General features: G+C 36.0%; 1 protein-coding gene across 1 annotated transcript; it reads right to left on the bottom strand.

Annotated features, from left to right (window-relative positions):
- Positions 1-9,042: 9,042 nt before the first annotated feature.
- LOC132134321 (hepatic and glial cell adhesion molecule-like) lies at positions 9,043-15,948 on the bottom strand. Its single transcript, XM_059547056.1, has 7 exons — positions 15,716-15,948; positions 11,985-12,326; positions 11,613-11,894; positions 11,401-11,494; positions 11,224-11,309; positions 10,609-10,679; positions 9,043-10,267 (listed from the first exon to the last, which is right to left on the bottom strand). The coding sequence occupies exons 1-7, from the start codon at positions 15,801-15,803 to the stop codon at positions 9,938-9,940; spliced, it is 1,293 nt and encodes a 430-aa protein (XP_059403039.1). The 5' UTR covers positions 15,804-15,948; the 3' UTR covers positions 9,043-9,937.
- Positions 15,949-16,948: the final 1,000 nt, after the last annotated feature.

Raw genomic sequence — 16,948 nt, 5'->3', positions numbered from 1 at the left:
ATGAGCATCTGCTTACACTGAAATACCAGTATGATAAATTTGTTATATATGCAGTGTATCAAACTGAAATTTTTTAACTAAACATGACCTACATTTGACTAGGAACTAGGACGTTGCTTTCTGGAATGGAAATGAATACTTCTTATTTCCACAGACAAAGGCAGAAATAAATGTGACTGCCATTCTGTTAATGACTTTTCAACCCTGAAGCATATAATCAGGGACTTTGCGTATAATGGCTGAATAAGTGTACAAAGGTCACATACACATTTAGGTGCATTTAGGTTAAGAAAACCAAATTATGATACAATTAACAATCACAGCAGTTGTATTTCTCAGTTCAGTAAGGTTTATTAAAAGTAAAAATGATGGTTACATTGAGATATGTCAGGTATTTTAAAACCATTTATGAGTACAATAAAAAAAAGAATCACACCATGAATCATTACGTTAATACAACATTACACTTCAGGCTGTCCAATCTTAAAACATGTTCAATAATGACTTTAAAGATGGACTGCAATCACTTCCTTTGAGAATGGACATCCATAGAGGATGCCTTCCAGGTGGATGAATACTGTCTAAAGCCTCCTTACTTCAGATCACATAAGCTGCAGAAAACAATCATAAATAACTTATAAATAAACTCAAAAATTTAATGAATGTGAGGCCCCGTTTACACGATGGGAAAACGCAGATATTTCCCTGCGTTTTGGCCTGTCATTTACACGAAAACGCCGTTTTTATCCCTGGAAACGATTATTTCTAAAAACTCCGGCCAAAGTGGAGATTTCTGAAAATGCCGGTTATGTGTTGCCGTGTCAACTGGGAGAAACGGGGTTTTAGGTTCTCAAACGTCACATTATGCGCCAGAAAATGCTTAACGTCATGTGAGCGCCCTATGTTTAGAGTTTATTTGGGTAACGTTACTGTTTGATCATGGATGCTGTTAAGGTGGTACTCATTTTTACGTTTGTGCAAACGCTTTTGGTCTGTTTGCATTTGCAAACACAACTGCTGTATTATATCGCCTTGTCTGTGTTGTTTTGAAAGGAACAGGAAGTTGCTCGATTTTGAGGATTCTGATTGGCTTGCATGGCTTTATCCTTCTCCCTACACTGCCGCCCATAGGTTTGGCATAGTTATGATGGCGCTCGACGGCGTATTTATGCGGGTTGATGTAAACGACAACTTTTTTGAAAACGATGTTGTGTGCACGATGTTATTTTTGAAAACGGAGGGGGGGAAATATTCGTTTCTCTAAATACCCGGCTATGTGTAAATGTGGCATAAGTCAAAAAAGTTGAGCAATGTGGCCAAGATTTCCCTTGAAAAGAAGAAGTGTGTTCCACATCTTAAAAGTATTGTGACACGTGTCCGGAGCGCTCATCAGCGTCGCCCTGGCAACGGAGCAGACACACCTGCACCTGCTCATCACCGGCTGAGCGGCCACACCTGCGCCTCATCAGCAGAGACTCTCATAAACCCCGCAAGCGGGCACAGAGGAGAGAGATGTCTCCACAAGACTTGGCTAACGCTGTCTTTTCCCATAGAGAGCAGTGTGACTTCCAACGCCACGGGAGAGCACGGACCCACACTGCACTAAAGGCGGGCGTACACTGTAGGATTTTTGCTGTCGTACGAGTTCGCATGCGATTTTTTTCAATCGTGTGGAAATCGCGTATGCTCGTATGGTCGCGGCTCGTATCATTTGCGATGAATTACGAGCCGAGCAGAGTGGTTTACGAGCACTTCCTGACCTCCCGATCATTTTTAAACATGTCTAAAAAGTTCGTGTGTGCGGTTGAATGAGCCGATTTGTTGATTTATCTGAAGTTGACCAATCACGACACGGAAGAGAAGACAATGCTGAATAAAGTCGTAGTTTTTGCTATTTTTGGACCAAAATGTATTTTTAATGCTTCAAAATATTCTAACTGACCCTCTGATGTCACATGGACTACTTTTTCCGCGTTTCCACCGAAATTACCCGGAACATTTGTACCAGGAACTTTTTTTCCCAGGAACTTCCCCCCCCCCCCCCCCCCCCCCCCCAGACCTGTTGCTTTCTGCGTTTCCACAGCGGTGTAATGTACCGGGAAGATTAGGCAAATAGACTGGTGACGTAGCTCTGCGCGCGTTTCTCAATACAAAGTACGCTGATTTTGGACGTGCATTCTCGGTAGTGCGGACTTTGTGCATTCGACTCGGGAGTGTGATGTCCGCGACGACGCAAAACTGGGAAATCTGCAAACAGCAGCATATACTTGATAACTTCAGTCAGCTGACCATGGCTACTATTTTCCTCTCTGTATATTTACAATAAAACGAAATAGGATATCAAATACCACTGCCTCCTTTCGTTTTCATTTAAACATAATAACAGCTGCAGAAATGTACTTAGTTCAGGGATATGTGTAATAATACAGCCATTACAATGAAACGAAATATTATATAGATTTGCCTTTTTTATTTTCATTTTAACATATAGATAAATTGAATACGGACCAAAGATAACCTGTTAGATTTAAATTTTAAATAGGCGCTGTCTTTATAAATAAACCACAGATTTGAGTTTTAAACAAATACATTCTCGCCTGAAATACTTTTAAAATTACATTTCATGACACAATAACAGTAATATTTTGAACATGATCTGAATAAATGGTGGTTGAACTCAATCAATGCTGCGTGAACTCAACTCGCTTTGGCTACTGCAATTTTCCTCTCAAGTATATTTACAATAAAACGAAATAGGAAATCAAATACCACTGCCTCCTTTCGTTTTCATTTAAACATAACAGCTGCATAAATGTACTTAGTTCAGGGATATACAGCCATTACAATGAAACGAAATATTATATAGATTTGCCTTTTTTATTTTCATTTTAACATATAGATAAATTAAATACAGACCAAAGAAAACATGTTAGATTTACCCCGCATTTGATGCATTTGAGGCATTTGATGTTTTTCTCACCTTTCTGGACATGGACAGTAGACCGTACACACAGTTTCAATGGAATTAAAGTTATAAAAATGCTAAAGTGTACTTTTTTTTCACAAGGGTATGTAAAACTTGTTTTCATCCTGTTATAAAATAAGTCTGTTCCTGTGATGAACTAAATCCATGATTAAACTTCACACTGTCTAGTTAAAGTTGTACTATGTCATGGAAAGTGGAAAAACAAAAGACATCAGTTGCAACAGAAACCCCACATCCATTGTCTGTCAAGTCATGGTACTGTGAGTAAGAACATTTACGACATAAAAACAGATGCGATACGACAAGTTTCCAGTAACACAATCACAACCAATCAGAACATTTTTGATGTTCAGTTATGAGGAGCAGGATTAATGACCAATGATATTTCTCTGTGGGCGGAGCCATCCCAAGCAATGACACAGAAATAGGAACCAAGCAACAGAGAAAATATTGTGTCATTTGTTGCTTATTAGGACAAAAAAAATCTGAATTACACAATGCACTGTGTATCAAGACAAGGAGAAGCAGAATACTTTATCCTAAAATATGAAATGGACACAGAGTGAGCAGTTTACCTTTAGGATTGTTGTAGAAGATGCAATTGTTGGCGCAGGTGTCAGGATGTCTGTCCCAGAAAGTGTCTCCACAGGAGTTCGACTTTATCCTTCTACAGCTTCTCTTTCATTAGAGCCTGCATGGCTTCTATGTACCTGTCACAGAACCATCATATAACACAACAGGATTTTTTGTGTGTGTGTGTATTTACGGTTAGAATGAACATACCCATAAAAAGATAACTTTTGCCACATATTGGCAGTACGTACCGTTTGCTTTCTTTGATGCTCTTTGTTTTCTCTTGTCTCTCTACCTTCTCTGCTGCCTCCTCCTCATCAAGCCTCAATCGCTCCAAAATCAAATCCTCCCTCTCAGCCATGTCTTTTCTTTCCTACTCCTGCCGTCGCTGCCTCTCTATCTTTTTCTCCTCCGCTTTCCTGAGTTGTTCTTTTTCATTCTTAATCCTACACATTATCTGAATCAGAATGACATTTAATTGAGTAATAGTCATGCCTTTTTTATACTGGTTTTTGTGGAAAAGACCTAGCAATTATTCTAAAAGTCTTATTTTTACTCCATTATTATCATTATTTTACAGTAACTAGTCAGTCATTTAAACTATTTACTGTAGCCTGACAACAGCAGAGAAACCAAAAGAGAAGTGAGCAACCATCATGTGGAAAGGAATGAAAATAGACATCTTTTTTAGTAGCAGTGAAATAAAGAACGTAAATGTGATGCTGTTATAGAGAAGATACTTGTAAACGTGTGAGGTTTGACCTTGGCAGTTCTCTTGGTTCCCATGTCTTCTGTGCTCCTTCACTCACTTTCGCTCAATGTCCATGAAGTGCCGTCGATACACGAGGAGCTGAGTCTGCCTCTGAAACAACACAGTGGGCGCTTTAAAGAAAACTAATTTTTATTTTGTTGGTAAGAAAAGAGAGAACACAAAAAAAAGCTTTGGAGTCAGCTGTTTTTTTGGAAATATAAATAATATATTTATTCAGCGAAATATAAATAATGCATTTATTTATGCATTTAACTGATCATTTTATTTAACATTCAATCTAATTTATACATTACATCTATTCAACAGAAATCAAATAACTCAACTTTTTTATAATTAATAATTAAAAGTTTATATTTTAGTAAATAAATGCTCTTTTTTTTACTATTCACCAAAGAATCCTGAAAAAAAACTATATCATGGTGTCTATAAAAATATTAAGCAGCACAATGAAAATGAGGAAATGTTTCTTGTGCACCATATTAGAATGATTTCTGAATGATCATGTGGCACTGATTTTTATTTTATTTTGAAACACTTAGTAAAATATTTAAACTGTAATAATATTTCACAATATTAACTTCACAATATTAACACGATATTAACTATATATATATATATATATATATATATATATATATATATATATATATATATATATATATATGATCAAATAAATGCAGCTTTGGTAAACAAAGGAGGCTTCTTTTAAAAACATTTTTAAAAATCCAAAATGTTTGAATGGTTTAATATGCTAACAATCAGATATTTACTTTCATAGCAGCAAATATTATGACCTCCTTAATAAAAAAGGAGACACGGTGCTAAATAAAGCATGATTCCCCACCTGCCTCTTCAGCTCCTCCTGATTCTCATGAGGCCAAAGCACTTGGGAAACTCTGTAGTCAGTGGTGAAGCAAACAGTGGCTGGCTCATAGACATCAGAGACACCAACATGGACAGGATTCATGAATATAAAAGGCATTGTGTTACATTATGTAATATCATAATTTGTTGAACATGTCATAAACGTAATTTGGTGTGCTCAAACAGCGCTGATTCAGAAAGTATACAATTATTCTGAAGCAGCCACTTAAACAAGGAGCTGCATGAGCTACATGTAAAACCATCAATCAGTTTTTTACATGATGTTTAAAGAAAAATGATTAAAGGATGATAATATTTGTGTCATCTTAAAGATGAAACCCCTGAATTTTTGTAATGAACATTACACAAAAATGAAGCAACATATAATATTGTTCTAATGGATCTTATTAACTCTCCATTGTCTTTTAAAGATTCTATTCCACAACCTCAGATATACTCAATATACTGGTTCTTCCACAGAAGCACTTATTGCCAGGTAACTTATTTAAATTAAATTAAATTTATGCATTTAGCAGACGCTTTTATCCAACGCCACTTACAGTGCATTCAGTCTAACACTTTTCCTAACATGTGTTCCCTGGGATTCGAACCCCCAACCTTGCGCTTGTTAACGCAATGCTCTACCACTTGAGCTACAGGAACACTAATATAATAATACAATAACTTATAAGCGAAGCCATACTTTCCAGTGTACTGATAAAAACCTGTGCAGTTATTTTTTTACACTGTATGTCTATGAATGTGGGTGCGCCATACCAGACTATTTTAAGGCCACACAAGATCTTCTTACCATATCGTTTTGAAAAGTTACAGTCTTGCTTCTGTGGTGATGCAAATCAAGAGGTTGATCATGTTGCCCCAACAGCATCTCATCTTCCACTTCCTGCTCGTATTCCTCTTCTCCATAATTTGTACCTTCAGTATCTCTCCAAGAGTGTGATTCTGGCTTCTGTATATATAAAAAAGTGAAGATATTAATACTACAACACTGAACATTCAGGTCTCAGAAATGACCCAAATGCATCATGCATGACTCACATCTCTAGTCGGGGATAGTTTCCATCTCCCACCAGGCAGCTGTGAGGATTCATCACCCTCCTGCACTCTCTGATGAGCGGCTAGTCTGTGTCTCACCTGCTTCCTGATTTACTGACCAAGACAAACGTAAAGAAACTCACCCTTACAGCTACATTCTGCCAAATCACAAAAACCAAATGAGCCACATAGATGTATAAGGATCATGCTCTGTAAATACCCGTATATTATGTGTATGGCAATGTGAAGAAACAGCCTCCGTCCTGGGACTGCAGATTGCTCGCTCCCCATGTGTCCAGGAAGGCAATAAATTGGTTTGAGGTGTAAGATGATGGGCTGCTTTGCTGGTTAGTTGCGATACTTTGCTTTCACATTCAACCTGAAGATAGTTCACACAAATAACTTTTTGATTGTGGGTTTTTACGCATTTGTTAGGACAAATTTGGTAAGCAAAACCAGTCCCTTTTTTTTAAGAGAATAAGGTGACATGACTTTTGTCAACCTTTTACAGCCATTCAGAAAAATTTTTTTTTACAGCCATTCAGAAATTTATGGTTGTTGTAGCAATAAAAGGCTTTTTCTAAAAACTAGCCACTCTCATACCATGCACACTGCCGTTCAAAGGTTTGGAGTCAAACGTTTTTGCAAAAATTACTTTTATCAATGTTGATATTAACTATTAAAAATATATTTCAATATATGAAATTAAAGTAAAAATAAAAAGTTACATGAAACACTTCCAATAAAAAAAGGAATATTCCCGTGGCAATATAATAAATATCTGAAAATTACTAAAATTGAAATAAATATAAATGAAAGAAATATATAATATATAAACAGACTAATAAAATTATAAAAGTACATAAAAAATTACCAAAACTAAAAGTACAATAAAAAATACAACTCAAAATGTAAAAATGTAAGCTAATTAAAAATATTAATAAATGCTGTAAAAGTATATAAATAATACTAAAATAACACTGACTTTCAATCAGTCGGGAAGTGTTATGTTAATCAAAAACGACAGTAAAACATTTTTTTCTGATTTCAAAATGTTCATTTTGGGGTGCATGGAGTATCCCTTTAAGTTGCCTTAGTTTCCTCTTTAAAATCTGAATTGTAAAAAGTTTCTTTCTTTCTTTCTTTCTTTCTTCCTCCACCACTTACAGTCTTTTAAAACTTTTGTTCATGCCTGGAACTGTTTCTAGGCATTGTTTTTCCACAGGGTAATCTGTTAGCATTCCCCGCGCTTATTTGGGTTTCTGTCTCCAACTTATACATTTATGCATGGGTATGAATCAACACAAGAACTGCCTGCTCCCTTTACAATGCCTGTTCTCAACAGCCATGCCCATGCATAACAAGGAGCCTACTGTCTCACATTGTCACATTGTCTCTCCCTTTTCAGGAACAGTATGAACTTCAGTGAGAGAGAGACGATTACATAATGTTCAGATAATGAGCAGGAGAAAAACAAGAAAAAATCAAATATGTAAAAGATTGAATTCAGGTCTTTATTTAACAACTTCATTACAGATCAACTCTATTTATCATTTACTTTCACTAAAATAAAAAAGGAAATAGAGAAACAAGAAAAGGAAATACAACAGGTTTTGAACAAATTTGAACCTGTAAGTGTGTAGTTTGAATACTGGGTCAGTTTATACAGACCTATTTAGGTGGTTGATAGGGTATTGTTAGGGCATTGCTTAAGAGTTTTGACTGGTTGTAGAAATTGTTGATTTATTATTTTTTATTATTTTAATATTTCTGAGCTCACACATGCACTGAGGCAAGTGCCGCAGTATGCATCTAACCAACAGTCAATGCAGTGTTATGTCATGAATGTTTGTGAGAAAGACTGCGAGGCTTAAGTGCAGGGCCTATGGAAGACTCCATACCATAAAAATGGGTCCGAATACAATGATAGGATGTCCTACCTCCACTCCTACATCCACACAGCTGAAAGCGAGAGCTTGAAGCATGGCTATTATAGCTGAGCTTAAGTGTGTCTAGCCGGTGTGGAAAAAGCATGGGAAAAAGACACTCAGATTCCTGTTTCCTGTAGTGGAAGCCAAAAGAAGACTTCAGAGACATGCCAAAATACAGAGAGAGACATACACAAAGTGAAAAAAGGGTAAACATTGGTGTTTTTACAATATGGAGGAATGTGATGGAACGTTTGGGTTTCAGTCGATACAACAAACTTGTGTGTGTCTTCTATGTCAGGTAAGTGAAAGTTAAAACTTTTAGCTCAATATTCTAACTTAAAAGTATTCCTGGTATGTTGGATCTTTTGTTGAAAGTTGCCTACTTTTATCTGTTGAGACATGCCTTCACTTTTATAGACCCGTATGAGCTGGGTTTATCGTGTTTTGGGTGAGGCGTGGAGGGCGAGAGTGGCGTTTTTCAAAGGTTGTCTGAAAACTTGCTTTATATTTATAGTTCTGCTAGATGACACTAGAGCAGAACCTGCTACCCTACCTTAAACTTGGGCTGCAACTGAAATCCCGCACTTCCCTTCTATATAGTGGGCCAAAAAGTGTTTTCCACAAAAGAAGTATATCAAATTCATAGTACTCATTAAGGGTATAGGCAAAAAGTACATGGGTGACCTACTGCTTCTGGTGAGATTCTGAAGTGTGCATACGGAGGACACTTCACTGTCCCATGAGGCCATGGGAGAGGATTTGTAATGGAATGGAACTGATGCTGGTAGGACATGTGACAATGACAATATCGTGAATGTAGTACAAATACATTCCAGAATACATTCATCCTACACACAATCTAATATAGAACATACTTTTATGCAGTCGTGGAGTAATTACTTCAGAATATGTACCTTATTGAGAGTATGGGATTTTGGGTGCAGCCTTGATGTACTAAAATAACTGAAACTAAGACTGAAATAAAATTCATAGAAACTATAAAGACATAAAAAAGAATAACTAATTACATGACAGAATGACAACAAATTTACTTATAATTTTAATTAAAATGAAAACGTGAAATACAAATGAATTCAAATATTTCAAAAACTTTAATGGTATCTCACTAATACTAAAATAACACTGGTTACTAGGCAGTGGTGCAGGGTTCTTCAAGTCTTGTCCTGAAGGGCCTATACCCTGCAGAGTTTAGCTCCAACCTTGATCAAACACACCTGAGGAAGCTCATCAAGGTCTTCAGGATCATTAGAGAATCACATGTAGGTGAGATTGATTAGGGTTCCAGCTAAACTCTGCAGTGCAGCGGCACTCCAGGATCGGATTTGAGGAACCCTGTCCTCGGGTGTTCTGGCTGGTTGCTAGGTAGTTGCAAAGGTGTTGGCTGGTTGCTCTGTAGATGGCCGTTAAGGTGTTCTGACTGGTTGCTAATGTGTTATGCAAAGTATTTAATAAAATATTGGTGTATAAATATTTGGTGGATATGGCTTGAAAGCTTTGTCAAGCCAACGCAATCACATTGAAGTACCCAGACGGAGAGTGAAGAGGTCCTAGCGTGTGGAAGCAACTAAACAATCAAAAAGTGCTTTTGAAAATGTGTCTTAACATGATAAAGCTAAACAGGTTTGTAGCAAACATGTACATGTACATTAATGCAAAAGTATTTGCACAGGTCAGTACAGTATCTGTCTTTTTGCAGCATGTGGGCTAGTCGGTAGACGTGGTCAATGCTATCATCTATGTGTTTGGGGAGCCTCTGGGTTCCTGTGGAGGGGTGGATGGATCCTCAGGAATCCTGGTTGGAGACAAGGACGCAGTGCGCTGAGAGGCTCGAACAGACCCTCGGCTGCTGGGCGAGGAGGGGGCTGGTGGGCTCTGACTGTGTCCCTTCCTCCGGCGATGGTGCGGTGGGGATTTAGTGTGGGTGCGAGGGTATCTGCGAGAGGAGCGCGCTGGCGGCTCAAGCAAGTCGGATGGAGGAGGTACTGAGCTGCTGTAGTTCGGTGGGCTGCTGCTGTTGGAGGTGCATGTTTCACACGTTGACGCTGGTTCGGCAGGAAGAGAATCCTGAGGATGTCAATTAAGTGCAGACATTTACAGTCTTCACACGCCTACATCAATGCACTTTCATATTATGAAGGCGCGGGAAACTTCTAGGCTGGTTTTGTAGCACAGAAATATGTTATTCTCATGACCTATTCTGCTGAACAGTATATTAGAATATGCGGTGAAAGCATGAATATTAATGTCTGATGTAAAGAGATGTTTGCAGTCAGGGTTCATGCTTTGCTCTCTGACTCACAGACAGCTCTACTGAGGTATTGAACCACTCATCCACTTGAAAAGCTATTTTTAAACATGAAGCAGGTGTGCTGGGAGAGGGAACTTCAATAATGATGTCATAATACCTTCTCTTTTAAGATGTAGAGTGATACAGGATTCCTGCGCTCGTGATCAGTCATTACTGGGATGGCATCATCTAGAAACATAAATTAAAAATTAATAATATAATATAATATAATATAATATAATATAATATAATATAATATAATATAATATAATATAATATAATATAATATAATATAATATAATATAATATAATATAATATAATATAATAAACGTCTGCTGAACACAATATTTTTTTAAATTTGTTCTCTCCAGCATTATGCATCCTTTTCATTTTTTTTTATAATGTACAATTATAGCACTATACTTATATTACCTTTGAATCAAATATTAATGCTGCTTTGAGGGTGTTTCTAATACAGCGGCTGTGGGAGTGATGATAAATTTGCCATAATCATATTATATTATAATATAGAAAGATTAATAAATATACAATTAAATAAAAATCTTTAAAAGCAATAAAAATACAAATTGTAGGTCTGTTGTACAGTATGTAAAATAAAATATATATATATTTTTTATGGTATCAACAATACATTAGAACATTTCTTTTAATTCCTAACTAAACGTATTTAAGCTTAATTAGTGAGTCTGTTTGCCCAGCATTATTACGTACCCTCTGGATTGACGTCTCGATACCTGATGTGATGATTTTGAGAATTGGATCGTGGTTTGATAGTTTTGGACTTCTGTTTTTTTGATCTGTTAATGAAAGTATTCATGGTGACAAACAGTTTACACCAACATTGTTAACTTGAGGATGGACGAGGGGCAAAGAAAAAAAAATTCATACTTTTTAGACGGCTTCCAGCAAGCACACACAGTTACAAGGGTGACAAGGAGGAAGATGCCAACTGTAGACAGTATGATATAAAGAGAGCTTCTTTCTGGAAACAGGAGAACATTTTCAGCCGTTCTTACTTCTTAAAGAACTGTAAACATGACACAAATACTGTATGTACAGTACTGAATATGTAAAATTATGTTCAAAAAACCCATTCCTACTATAAACGGTGAGTCTGACTGGTAGACTTCTCATGCTACTAATAGGGTTCTCCACCATACAGCTGTAGACGTCATCATCAACCATCTGAATACGTGTGATGGTCACGACCTTCTGATCCGGGGACAGCAGCAGACGGGTCTCGTTGAGTAATGGATGACCACCTTTAGCCCAGCCGTAGGTGGTCTTAGTGCCTGTTTCATGGGTGCAGTTCAGTGTGAAATTCTCCATCAGTTCCAGCACGGTGGAGGTGACCATGTGGACATGTGGCTTAGAAATTGGCTCTGGCAAAATATCATGGTATGGTTTTATTGCTACGCTATAAGTAGATTGATGATACCAGTTAGGATTGTGCTATGTTCGATTTTACTTACCATCCACTGTCAGATCGATGCTGCTCTCTCCAGTGAAGGTGTCATCGGTGATGGAGATCTCTACTTCATATGTGCCCTCATCAGACAGCTTGAGATTATGGAGTAGCAGCGTTCCATTCTCAAACACAAGGATGCGGTCTCTGTATTCTGGTCGCAGGTTTCCAATGATCTCCGTGCCAATGGACTGGACCACTGTAATAGGTTTGTCCCTTTTCAGCTGCCATTTGATTACAGGAAGATCCAGACTGGTGCTTGAGTATCGGACGGGGAGCAGAGCTTCTCCGCCCACCGTCCCTCTGATTAGAGACTCGAGACTGGTGATGTTCACTCCCTGAACACATGCTGTGACATGAACAATCGAATTCAGACATCTGATCTATATGAGATACATGTTAGTCTGCCAAAATGCGAAGAGATCAAGTCAGCACCATTGACGTAATTATCAAATAGGTTCACAAACAGTCATTTCCCGAACTGTTGACTGCACTCAAAACGTATTTAGGCCTAAATTTAAGATTTCTGTCTTTGAATTGCCATGTTTTATCATAAACAAACAAGAACACTTTATTTTAAGGACCAATTCTCACTAAGAAGCATGTATATTACTAGCATATTAGCTGTTTATTGGTACTTATAAAGTCAAGTCAAATTTGTATGCACTTTGTATGCACTTTATACAATACTGATTATGTCAAATGCCCATATTATTTTCTTATTTTCCCATTCTAATTTAACCTAAATTTAACAACGACTTTTCTGACTGTTAATAAGCAGCTAATTCTTTTTTTAGTTTATGGAGGCAAAAGTTGTAGAGTAAAATAAAATAAAGTATGACCAAAAAGCTAATAAACTTAAATGTAATAAACAGGTCAGATTCCTAGTACTAATAAACTGAATGTGTTTTAAATCAGGGTTATATATTTGTCATCAATACATCTAACTTGTTATAATCTCATACATACTAATTGAAGATTTAGATTGAAATTGAAAATTGAAAATTCCTTGTTCATCATTTTAATAATGTTCATACCTTTTAGCTGAATAAATTAATAAATAAAGAGTAGTTAATTATTACCTGTGTTAAATATGACTGATACTGTAAAATCATGCAATTTTTTATTAAATTTAGCATTGCATTTCTTTTGACATATTATAGAAGTAGTGACAAATATTTTATTACGAATTGTGACATACATCTTAGTCAAACTAAAAAAAACAAATATTTTTTCTTCTTCTTCTTCTTCTTCTTCTTCTTTTTATTATTATTATTTTGTAAAGAATTGTTCACAATAGGACCAACGACATGCATTTAGACAATAAATGAATTTCTATTGCATTCCAACTTTAGGTTGTGTTCACTTTAGGTGATGTTTAGTGCATGCAGATTTGGCATTCCCCTTATTATAGTTTCCACACACAGGGAAGATTACACTCAATTTGTCAGTTTGGTAAAGCCTCACCCTGCCTTCTTTCTGACTTCACTGCAATCTGGTGCATGTAAAGCTATAATAACACTCATCAGATCACATAGGGGGCAACAACAGAACTTATGTAAAGACACTTTTTACAACTCTTTCAGATATTGATGACTAATATCACAAAGTCACAAGCTAAAAATGAGTCACAGCACTGTTCCGACAGGCTCACAGACAGCAGTAAAAATAATAATAAATAATAAAATGTAAATATAAATGTAATTTGTGTTGTTGAGGCCAAAGTTGAATGTTCCTTCAGAAATTATCTAATATGCTTTAGAATATGCTTAATTATTAAACATCAATGCTTCATTCTTGAAAAGATTTATTTTACTTTAGTACTTTATAATAAATATTTTACTAGGTAACGTTTAAAAGCTGTAAGTATTCTAATGGAAAGCATCAAAGATTCTCATTCTTTTTGTCTGATAACCAGCAGAATAAAGCCTGTGTGGAAACAGCTCATCTCCTTAGTAACTGCATACAGTGGGAAAGGCCTGCCAGAGATGTGCACACAAAAGCTTGAATTGTTTAGCCCAATTTCCTGGCATGAAAAGGTCCTACAGAGCGACAAACAATCAGTGTGATTAGATAAAAAGTGACACACGGGACTCCTGTGACTCTGTTGATGACAACATTGGCCAATTGTACAACACAAACAGCTTTTAAAGCAGTCAAGATGCGAGGATAGGAATGGGGTTTCATGATGTTGTAAATAGCAATATAAAGTACATTGTAAGTCGTCTTTGTCTATCTAGTAACTTATTGTCTTAATGCTGAAATCTTCTCTGGCAGTGCTTCAGACAAGCACAGCATTGTATTGGACTGAAACCTAGAAACAATTTTTTTTATTTTACTCAACTTTTTTTCCATTTTCAATTGAGTGTGGTATAGCAATGTTATTTTTTTTTTGTCATACTCTTAATGTATGAAGGTCACTGCATTATATAACCCAATATCAAATCCAATGGAATTTATTTAACCCTGTATAGCCTGACATATGAAAAAATTGTCTGAAAAATCTATTTTTGTTTACTTTTCTCTCTCTTTTTTTGCATGCATGTTTTTCGAGTATAATGTTTGATACATCATGCTTTTATGATATATATGGAGGAAAAAAAAACACCTCAGTTTCATTCAGAGGCTAAAAGTGAACATAGTTGTAAATATGCAATTGGTGCAATTGCTGATGTTTCCATGTCCAGAAAGTAAGATGAAATTCTGAAAGCTTGTAATGTAAATTGTGAAATCCTGTATAGCAGACAACTTACATAACATGCATAGACATATCAGTTATCACTCTATCTATCCCAATATGTTTTTGTAAGATTATATTTAAATTCTTAGATGATCTATAGTTTTTATTGTGGTGGAAAACATTTGCAGTGCAATGATGACTGAGAGGCAAATAAATGTTCCTCAAAAACTTGATGAATAATTTTTTTTTATGTAACATTATTTTTCTTAAAAAAAGAAAAAAAAAAGATGGATGGACAGTCAAGTTGCTTCAGTAAAGTAAGTTAAACATTACTAACAATATAAAAGTTATTGTCTCGTTTAATATTACATTTTTTTTTTAAAGATTGAAAAAGATTTTCACAGCAAAAGATGTGTACAAATTTTAGAAAATCCTTTTAGTTTCTAAAAATGCCCGTCAGACGACAAAAGGCCTGTAGAATATTATGTCAAACAGGTTTTTCAGCAAAGTGTTGATCACTTAGGGCTTCAGACATTAGCATATCAAATATGATACAGCATGCTTTATAGAATTTAAAAAATGCAAGAACACTTTTTTTAAGCATAACATTTCATAAAAAGCAATTTGTCTGGTTTCAAATGATAACAAAATATATATTTTGTTAAGATAAAAAGAATTGTTACACATTTTGGCTGCCAAACATCTGCTAAAAATCATATTGACACCAGTAAACTGTTTAAAAGATTTTAGAAAAGCTCAAAAAGTGACACTAGTTCAGAAGAAAGGTGTAGCATTATTTGTTTCCCACTTGATTTGAGATTGTGTTACCTTATGCTAGGAAATTCATCCATTATAATAGAAGTGATAGAAGTGTCCAAAATGGTCTAAATTCCATATTTACTGGTCTACACATTACAAAACCCATCAGACTTTGACATATGCAATGACATTAAAGTCCTATTTTACACTTTGGTGTACCAGCCATAACTACGCCACAAGTTCTAGATCTAGGCCAACAACATTATCATTCGCTAAACAGTTACATTTGTCCCTCTCACCTGAGTGAATCAGAACTGCAAGGATCAAGAGGAGAGGAGCAGCAAAAGCAGCTGATGCCCGAGAGAAAGCCTCCCTCTGTGCCTTCATCTTGGGTCTTTCACAGTCTTCCCAAAACAATTAGCATGATTTATTCACTCTGAGCACGTCCCCCATCTCCGAGTCCTGTCATTCCTTCTGAGGCTGGGCTATGCCATGCTGCTGACAAACACACACTCATAAACACAGCCCTGCACTCACACACACTTGTGCATGTGCACATGCATTCTCACAACCAGTGCACTATGATGGCATGTTTGTGAGTCAGTGAATGGGTCTGTTTGTGCAGGGAAGAAGGGGGTGCTAATAATTGTGTGGGGAGAATGTCGTTTCTTCATGGCCTGACTGTTACTGTATTTCACAAATGATTTTTTCTTTCAGTAATTAAGATAATGATATAATAAAATAACAGGGTTCTTTAAAAAATGATAATGCAACATAACATTTCATGTTAGATTAAAAAAAAGGAGATAAAAGAAAAGAATGGATAAATGACAATGACAAAACAGCATTGACAGTATTTTAAAGGGATAGTTCACTAATTTTTTATTAAAATTATTTACCTGGCCTCATGTCGTTCCAAACCTGTATGATTTTGTTTTTTTCTGTGGACAACAAAAGAAGATATTTTAAAGAATGTTGGTAACCGTACAGTTTCACAACAGTTTCCATTGACTTTCATTGTATTTTTGCCCATATTATAAGCCAAGGGGAACCAAAACAGTTTGGTTACCAATACCAACATCCTTCAAAATATTTTTTTCTGCAAAATTTTTTAAATATAATCTGTTTTGTCTTTGAATTATAATTAATTTGCAGCACTTTATTTTATTGAATCCAGCACACGAATACACATTACACAATACACATTGATTATTAATCATTTCCTGTATACAGTGTAAAGCTGATACATCTTTCCATCTGTCTCTTTACAACATTGTTTCTTTGTTATAAGCTGCATTAATCTATGTGCTTGTGTTTTATTAACTGAATCATGTAGTAAAGCTTTTAATCTGTAAAATTCCCCACAAGTTTAAAGATTCTTTCTATAACCTTTTAAAGACTTAGACAACTGGGATTCATAGGGCACATTTATACAATGCTGCCCTCCCCTGGTTTGAAAGCACTAAATTGACCCCTCCTTCTCTGCCTCACTACAAAATGGACAGTGACTCTTAAAGGTCAGAAGAAACTGG

This window comes from Carassius carassius, chromosome 4 (assembly GCF_963082965.1).
Source record: "Carassius carassius chromosome 4, fCarCar2.1, whole genome shotgun sequence".
Classification (NCBI taxonomy): Eukaryota; Metazoa; Chordata; class Actinopteri; order Cypriniformes; family Cyprinidae; genus Carassius; species Carassius carassius.
Note: the sequence above shows the minus strand (reverse complement) of the source record. Positions and strands in the feature narration are given on the sequence as shown.

What these genes read in the sequence shown, in the direction of transcription:
- LOC132134321 (XM_059547056.1), bottom strand. Translation starts at nt 15,803, where the DNA reads ATGAAGGCACAGAGGGAGGCTTTCTCTCGGGCATCAGCTGCTTTTGCT. An exon ending in TGCAGTTCTGATTCACTCAG is followed by an intron (nt 12,327 to 15,715) that starts GTGAGAGGGACA and finishes TTCATGTCACAG; the next exon opens with CATGTGTTCAGGGAGTGAAC. An exon ending in TCGAGACGTCAATCCAGAGG is followed by an intron (nt 10,680 to 11,223) that starts GTACGTAATAAT and finishes TTATGTTTCTAG; the next exon opens with ATGATGCCATCCCAGTAATG.